Here is a 9,343-nt window from a genome sequence, read left to right as displayed (position 1 = left end):
ATTCCTGCTACTATTTTGGTCATAGGCAAACACTTTCCAAAGAACTGCAATGCAATTAAAAAAGAACTTTTATACTGGGGCAGACTGCAACAATATTCTCTGAAATGAGAACATTTATGCCAATAGCAATCTATCGTGCCTGTAACTTTCTATGACTCATATTATGAGAGAATTTTCTGTTTCATTATGAGGGGTTTTTTCCTTATTAGTCCAGTTTCTGCTGGATCTTACAGTTTTGCTCATTTGCTTGGCAACCAAGTGATGCTGGAAATAAGCAAACATAGAAATAAAAATTCATTGCAAGTGTGAAAGATGTAGAAAGAGAGATTTGACACAAACAAGGAAAGAATTCTCAACTTCAATGCAAGTTTAAGGAAGCAAACATGAAAATTCATCACACTAAACTACTATTGTATGCTTCTGACAGAAAATAGCCTCCTCCCTCATTCGAAAGTTCTGCTGTTATCCTCACTTGACCCACATCTCAGTAACATCTTTGTCCCACATCCTTTTACCATGTTTCTGCCTCAAAAACAACCCTTTTCTGGCAAACATTCTCTTTGATTGATTGAAGAAGTGTGTTGGGCGGATTGTGCCCCTGTCTTTGGGCTGCAATATGAACTCCATGCAATCTGCCTCTTCCCGTCTTTGTTCCCATTGTTCTAAGATCTCTTTTGACACTACTGAAATGTGAGATAATTCATTTTGGGGACCTGTGGCAGAAAGCATTGTCCTCTTGGAAATTTGGAATCTTCTGCTCAGTCTGCTTGTTAAGGATACTTAGAAGAAACAACTCCAATTGTCACAGAGTTAATCCAAATTAATCTACTTCTCCCTCGCTGATATCCTTTCAGGATACCAGTGCTTATTTTCCCCTCCCCATATTCTGCTTTTCAAAGAACAATGGAACAAGAAAACAAAGGGACCACAGCTGCAAGACTTGCAGATAGGGACCGTAGGACAGAACTGTTCCCAAGCAGATGGCTCGCTTGGATGCACTGCACCAGCAACCGTTGAACTGCGAGAATCCCAGTGATTTAACTGGGGATAATACAAATCCCTAATGATGATAAGCAGCAGCAGCAGACAGGAATCAAGGTCTCTGGTGTTACTTCTCAACAGATTAAAAGTTTCATGTTGGGAATCTGTACATAGCAAGTCATCAGCTGTTACAGACTCAAGTTGCCAAGGCAGCAACAGTTCCCATAACTGTAGAAGGATTTCAGTAATTAGGTTTAATACATGGTATTGGAAGAAAAGATGGTACCTGCAGGCCCAACCTTTGTCAGCACAAATACAGACAAGCAGCAGATTAACAGAACAAGCAGCAGATTAACAGAAAAGGCTTTATGGAAATGTAGGCTTTGGTGAACTAAGTTCCTGCGTGTTCTTCTGGTAGAAGAAAAGATTATTGCTTGAACTTTTATACAAGTGCTAGATTTCCAAGATGAGTAAAACACTGAATTTTCTTTCTTCATGGGTTTTATCCCACCATCAGTATCCCTACAAATGTTTTTTCTCCTGGGCAACAACAAATTTTGATGTTTCTAAACCAAATGATAGCCTTCTTCCTAGAGACTCAACTGATGGATATATTCCCTCCTGGAACACCTCAGAAACATCTATATCAAGAGTTATAACCTGGGGTGGCAGGTCCCTTTCACTAGACAGAGCAGTCAAATAAACTCAATTTCCTTACTGTCTTCTAAGAGTGCAAGACAGCCACATCTGAACCCAAAACACATCCTGATTTTTCCAAGTCTTTCTAAAGCTAAAAAAAAAAAAGAAAGAAAAAAAAAAAAATCACACCTTCCTTTGATCATATTTATGGTTATGCATCCAGTCATAGTTTGAGAAGAAAAAGCATTGTTACTCCAGTTTCCTCCTCATTCTTCACTCTACTAGCCTTTGACAAAGACCTAACCTGTTACAGTTATTATCTTACTAAATGTTGATGTCCTTCACTCAGGATATTTTTGGGCAAAATATCTGGGTTTAGAACTACATAATTAAATAGTTTCTAATTCAGTTTATAGGAAGAAGTCCTTCTTGCATATCTGAGTCAACATCAAGACCCTGGTGCATGCTTTAGACAATGTAAATCATAGCTTAGAGTATTTTCTGGCTTTGGTACAACCGAATGTCAACAACTCCCTATGACCTTCAAAACAGCTCTGTAATACATACAAGTTAAATAAACCAGTGACAAAAAAAGTGTTTTACAACGAAAAAAGTTCAAATACATCCACTTAAGAATTATTCAAACAAAATACTTTACCAAGTTGGAGCCACTCTGAGAAGCATGGTGTCCAGTCTCTGAGCAGCACATGGGAGATTCAGGCACATGTGATTCATTTCCCGAATTCAACAGAAAAAAAGTGTCTCCAAGAAAACAATCATCATGCTGAGGGTGCAAAGTGCTTCTGGCAAAGGGGTTAGGGTGACAACACCACTCTTCAACTAAAGAACTCCAGTTTTCACTTGGTAGAGGAAGAACTCTGAGAAATTTCCTAAGAGGGAAGAAGAAAAAAAATATTTCAATATATTATACTCTTTTCTAACACACTAAAAGAGAGCTTAGACTCCTTACAAAAAGGGGGGAAAGTATGGCATTTTCCTAAAAGGAAGTGCTTGACTCTCCTTTCAGTCAAAGGCACCTTCTTTGGATGAATTCTAAGAAAGCAATGGCTGAGTGTTTCCTGCCAAGTTTGTGATGAAGCATTTCCCAAGGGTGAATCTCCAATGATTACACGGCAGAACTTGGCATAATCCTCTCTTGAAATGAATCACATGGCAAAAATAAAACAGTTCTATCCAGTCATGAAGAATATAACAATGGGCATTTTGCAATTATATTTATTATTACTTCTTGTAAAGTTCCCTTGCACCAAATGTTGATATAAAAACAACAGAAACAGACTGCTGCCACAGCAAGGGAGAGCACGTCCTTTGAAGCCCCTCAAAGTCAGGTACCAGACTTTGAAAAAGCTAAATCCTGACAAAAATACCACAGTATATCTTCTTTAAAAAAAAAAAAAAAAAGGATAATGCAATCTTAATTTAGATTCAGATTCAACTTTCAGAAGTCACATACAAAAAAACCCAAATCCCTTTCTCCTGGGCAGCTGTATGGACAAAGGAGGCTGCTCCAGGCAATACCAGACTTTCCTTTCGTTATCAGTGTTGTTTTTAACTTATTTTCTTTGGTTACACACAGTGCCAGAGGATTTTATAAGCCAAGGTTTGGAATCATTGCTTTAAGTTGTAAGATATACTCTTAAAGCTAGAATATATACACATGGCTATATAAATACCAGCTTGGTCATTATGAGAGAGTGGTGAATACTCTCCTGCCTACAGTTCCTATAGCCATTCTGTGGTCCCACCACATATGTTTTTATTAGGAATGTAGAAGTATTGATGGATACTGTCTGCATATTTACACTTCCTTTAATCTGTGTTTTCTAGAAAACTATTGCACTGGGAAGAAATTCAGCCCCTTTACCAAAACAATGGGCAATGGCTTTAACAGTGTGCACCTCTCCAACAGTTTTCTAGATGTACTCTTTGTTGCAGAGCTGCGCTTTCTGCTCTCTGCCTAGTTTCCTTGAATGCTTTCCTTTTGTTCTCTTATTTCTTCTGCTGTTGACTGAAACCTTTACATAGAGTTTCTTGATTCTACTCCTTACTTAAAACTTGCAAATACAACCTTGCTTGTGGTGCTACTTCGCAAATAAAGACACAGCTGCTAAGCCAACAGTTAGACACCTTCCCTTTCTTGCAGTTCACAGACCATTCCTTTCTGAAGACGCCAGTTCTTCCCATTGCAGTTTCTTGTGCCTTTTGTATTGTTGGGTGGTGAAAGTAAAATCTTTTATAAAAACTTCTTTCTTTCTAGATCGACAATACATTTTAAACTGTGCTTGCCCCACCTGCAGATGAAAGTTGAATAACTTGTCCTCTGACCCAGCTTTACCATAATTAAGAAAGATCAGCTCTTGGCACAACCCATCACTGTCTTCACTCTCTGTGGTCTTATATATTGCCTGAGATACAACCACAATTCTGCCATGGTGGGACCTTAATTCTGGTGTTGGCCTAATGACTGATTATGCATCAGCCTTGTACAATTAGTTCCAATACCTGGACTCACACTGAAAAAAAGAAGTCTTCATTCCTATGTATTGCTCTTTACAGTACAGCAACAAAGAGCTGGTATTGCTCAGCGATGTTTTTTCAAGTGTTACATACAGGGGGGAAAAAAGACAGAGATTACCTTAAGCTGCAGACTAATGCTGTCCAGTTTCATTACATTACCCTTTCTTTACTCTCACAGTCTAGAGCATCAAGATCTTGAATTCTTGCCCAACAAAAGCAGTTGCTCTAACCAATAGGAATTTCCTAAACAGACTCCTAACTTTGAGCTATACAGAAAATAGAGCATATCCACTATATTCTAGGCTTTTGCCATTCATAGGCAGGAAGCCATATTCTGGAGCACTAGAACTGGAAAAATGTAACACTAATAAAAATGCAGCTTTCCAGAAAAACAACAAAAAAAAGGAAACTTGAAGTTTACTGGATGCTGACTAAATTGAGGCTGCTAAATATAGTGATAAAACCTAGCTAACAGGGAGACTTATCTCCCCAAACTTGCTCCTAATAATAACTGAGTTTCTACTTTAAGATAGCCACCTAGGCTGCCTTCACAGTCAGAGCGCGACACACAATTCTTAGGTTGGGACCTTTAAGAGAAACTTTCTCCTTCTGAAAGTGTCTTATATAGTCAGGCTGAATCTCCTTCTGGAGATAGTTCTCTGTCTCCAAACAAAGGAAGCCTAGGTAATTAACTTAATTTTAAAAAGCTAGAAGTTAGGCACTAGTCTAAAAGAGTCCTGCCATAAGGATGTAATTCTTGGGTGGGCTTCCATGCTAAGGTAAGTATTTGACCATAGAGATCCTTGTAAGACTGGACTAAGAAAAATAATCTCTAACACCATTATTAACTAATATCCAAGAACCCAGTAATATCATCCTATCTATTGAAAATTCTGAAAACTGGAAGTAAAATGGACTTTAGACTTTTAAACATGTAACACTTCTGTTCCATCAGAGAAAAAGAGAAAGAAAAAAGATCCAACTGAATTTCTTTAACAGCAGTCTTCCTTATTTACTTACTAAAAAATCTTGGACAGCCCAGCTTGACAGATAATTGTCATGCTTAAAGCTATTTACGTAGGAAAAGTGTAATTAGAAGATTTCCCCTGCCGTCAGTTTTTCAATAGAATAATTATGTAGTACAAATTCTTAACGTTTGGACTAAGGAAAAGGTTTATTGCTTAATAGTCAATTTATGAAATTTATTTTTCACACCATTTAGCCTTTAAGAATTTCTTCATGACAGAAATAAAGCCTTAAAGAATTATTTTATATATGAGCTACACTTCGCCTAACTGGAAGGAGAGAAAGAAAAAAGAAAGTATCCCAAATTCTTTGCAGCTCTTAAATCACTTCCTCTAATGTGGGTAATGTGAGGGTAATGGAGAAGAACCAGGGAGCACAACCCTAACCTCTGAAGAGCTATCAGATTCATGGCAGGAAACAGACTAAGCCAGGGGATTTCAGTATAGAGTCCATTTTCTTGCATCAAGGAAGGATCGCTTACATTTAAACCGTTCCTAACATATTTCTCTAAACTAGTCTTTAAAATTATGGCTTCCTATGCAGTCTTTAACAGTAAAAAATAAGCTTTAGAATAGGTTTGGGTGTTGGTTTTTTTTTTCATTTTAATCTAAATTCCTCTTGCTTCAACTGAAGACTACTACTGCCACCTTCTTTGCAGCAACTTCTTACATACTGGAAGAGTCTTACATCTTCTCCACAGCCTTATCTAAACTAAATCCCATTTATTTCAATTTCTTCTCAAAGGTATAATTTTCTAGATCTCAGGTTTTTCTTATTACAGACCCTTTCCTAGTAATTCACATTTTAATAAGCTCCCCCTCACACAGTTCTGTAACTTCCCTTCAATCCCACGGCCTGTGCTGCCATTGTCATACTCACTCTCCCTGGAGAGACCAACACACGAATTCTGTAGCTAAAAGTACTGACTATGCTACTGTCTTCCTTTTGGAAGTGCTGGAACAGAAGGTGTTGGATACACTAGCAGCTCCACTCTTCTACCCTTGTCTTAATATTTTTTTAGTGGTAATATTAGAGGGGCTCAAAGGTTCCCTGCAAGGAGAAATGCCAAGCAAAGAGCTATGAACATGCCTTCTTTTTCCTTTCTCAGAAATTCTGACTGCGTCATGCTATAGGATGCACAACCAAAAGATGTAAACTCCATGCATATGAATTTGATGTGCTGAAATTCAGGAAAACGCCCACTCAGAGACGAAAATATAAAAGTGCAGTATCTTTTGAAAGCAAATGTTACTGACTAGAAATTAGAAGTTTTATTATGCTACAAATGTATCAAAGTAAGAGTTATTACTAGACATTCTGATGAGACATTTCAGAAGAGAAAGCCAGGAAATCCTCATTCAGTTATATTCAGGCCAGCCATAAATCCATATGTATGACAAGAAAGTAACAGTTTACAGAATATATCACATTTGTATTACCATTTTGAGTATTAGGAGTGACACAGATCATAAAAGGCTGCAAGTGCATCTCTAACAATTCTTACATATCGAGCTGAAGCTGTCAAAATTGTTCATCAGAAGAGCCAGAAAATGCAGCAGCTTTTTATTAAAATTTTCATTCACTCTGCAGACTTTGTACGGAACAGAGATAAGGCCAAGTCACACAGCTAAGAAACAGCTCCTGTGTTTCCCAAATTCAGCATCCCTGAACTATGTGGAGGTTGGCTTTGCTTAACAGATAGAAGGGAGCTGTGGTCAACATCCCCATTCTGAGCAGCCACTCTGTAACTACAGCACGATGACTGAAGGGAATTTGTAAGAGACTGAGCAGAACTGAAGAGGGTCCCTGAAATGCAGAGGAAGAAAGAAGTCTAGGCTCAAATTTTCAGTTTTATTCCCTTTAACATAGCAAAGATGTCAGCTACTAATAGACTCTGAGTACTTTTTAAATCAATGAAAACTATGAATGTTTGCAGTATTTCCAGGCCAAAATGTTACAGCTTTTTGTTTGCGCAGCAAAACCAGAAGCTATTTTGATGAGTGCGAAGAGATTCTGAACAAAAAGCATAGATCTCAAAGCAGAAATTTTACACATAGGGAAGTCCAGCTACAAAAGGAAATGTCTCGCTCAAAGCATAGCAGACAAGCAGGAAAAGAATCCAGATTTCCCAGCTTCCAGGGCAATGCACCACACTCCCTTTGAAAGATACTTCTACTTTCCAGCCAGAATGAAATCAAGCAGTAAATAAATAAATAGTGAAAAACTGTTTCAGGTAATTTTGCTTTTAGTCATCCGTACTGCTTCAAAAGTATTCTCATCTTTCAATTTCAAAATAAATACCTCTTAGCTGTCTCTCTAAGTACACAAAATAACATGAATACCAATCACTATGGCATTTATTGCTATAAATACAAGACACTGCAGTACTCACCGGTCTTTTTCTATGATGTCACCACAGGACTGACAGTAAAAGACGTAATTCTTCTGGGGTTTCATGCTTTCCCTCAAAGTAAAACCCAAATCTATAGATAGAAGAAGACATATTAATCTTCAAAATTGTGTAAAATTTTCAGTCACTTGTACAGAAAAATCCTGCCAAATACCTCAAACCAAAAAAGATAAGAATCTAATAAACAAAGCAAAATGCTGACATTTTAAACGCAACCTTAATTTATTTACCTGTAGAAGAAAGTACCTAGATTTAGGAAAAACTTGCCATCTCCACCTCATGCCCCATATTGCTGAGCAGGAACTGTATGCATGAATCATTATTTTAAAGGTGCAAATCCTCTCCGAAGGGGGAGCTGAGAGATTGATATCATTACAGAGATTGTATAAATTAAAATTCAATGCCACTCTTTTGTAATGATATTTCTGCTAATCAGTGTCTCTGCAATAGGAGGGTATATCCCAATATGTAACACAAAATAGTCGGGGTGGGGGGGGAAAAGGCACTAGTTTTAAATTTTCAGGCAGGTAAAATACCAGCCACTGTGGTATCACTCAAGGAATAGATAGTGAGCAATACCCTCTGCAGGCCAGCAAAGCAAAAACGGTCTCACAAAAGTCAGCTCAGACAACTTTTCCAAATTAAAAAGGCAGCTATAAAAGCCTCCACAAATTAGCAAATAACATTAGGTGGAAGAAAAGTAAAACTGTAAGCCTAGCTCTATGTATGAATATGTTTTGCATTGCCCACTTTCTCAGACTTAAGAATCAAAATATATTCTCAGCACTGGCATTCGGTATTTAAGATTTAGGTTGCAACCACAAACGAAAAGTACTTTAAGAGGTTCCAGAATTTCATATAAGAGACAACTAGTTTTGCATACTAATATAAAACATCAGAGGCTAACTAAGGTTATCCAATATATACATCGATTACCATCTGGTTCACATGCACGTTTTTCACTGGTACAACTTTCAAAGGTGGATTTTTAAAACTTCATATTTCATCTTTTGAAGCATGCCTCATTAATAAGACACTAAATAATTTTTGTTACAATTGAATTGTCAAAGCACATGCATAATTACAGATTAACGTACAGAAGCAAGCTCAGCATAACATAAAATCAACAGAGTATTCCAGTGTGTTTCTGCTGCTGAAACCATTATTGTACATCACATACTTTAAAACCACAGAATGACAATTTTGTGCTATTTCATGTATCTTTCTGTGTCACATCCTATTAAATGTGCTTGGATGAGCTTGGATGCTAGAATGAAAGAAAGCACCAGCTATACCACCATGCTTCCTATTTATGCAATCACATCCTAGACCTGAATTAGCATCATGTAAATAAAAAAGGTAACTTTGCAGATGTCACCTGTAACATTAACCTCTGCAAACTGAGGCTGTGAGAACAAGCAGCCCCAACACAAAATTGTAATCCTTTATGATGAAGCGGTTGGTGACAACCTTAGTGCTATATCCTGGATGAATCACATTACTGCATTTTCAGCTACCAAACATGAAACAGGAGGGTAAGAAAATAATTTTGAAGTAATATGGGAAAGGCACGGGGGAGAAACTGAGAGTTCTCAAACTCCTACACGAAAACACTCAGCAACCGTGTTTCCCTTCCATTACGCCACTTTTTGCACTTTTGATTTTTAAACCCGACAATTTCATTAAATTTTATCAGTTCCTGTTTAAATCTTCAATTCAGAGCTAAGGAGAGGCTTTTAGAAAAAGCAA

The 9,343-nt window shown here is 37.5% G+C and overlaps 1 protein-coding gene across 1 annotated transcript in view; it reads right to left on the bottom strand.

Moving 5' to 3' along the window:
• Positions 1-7,667, bottom strand: part of UBE3D (ubiquitin protein ligase E3D) — a gene marked incomplete at both ends in the record, with an annotated part of 20,729 nt that extends 13,062 nt beyond the window's left edge. The window contains 2 exons of the mRNA XM_009580795.1: positions 2,279-2,510; positions 7,577-7,667. Of these exons, the coding sequence (XP_009579090.1) occupies positions 2,279-2,510; positions 7,577-7,667 (323 nt within the window). The remainder of the gene's footprint in view (positions 1-2,278; positions 2,511-7,576) is intronic.
• Between the last annotated feature and the right edge of the window lie 1,676 nt (positions 7,668-9,343).

This window comes from Fulmarus glacialis, unplaced genomic scaffold, assembly GCF_000690835.1.
Source record: "Fulmarus glacialis isolate BGI_N327 unplaced genomic scaffold, ASM69083v1 scaffold30766, whole genome shotgun sequence".
Classification (NCBI taxonomy): domain Eukaryota; kingdom Metazoa; phylum Chordata; class Aves; order Procellariiformes; family Procellariidae; genus Fulmarus; species Fulmarus glacialis.
The sequence above is the reverse complement of the archived record's forward strand: the minus strand, read 5'-3'. Positions and strand labels throughout refer to the sequence as shown.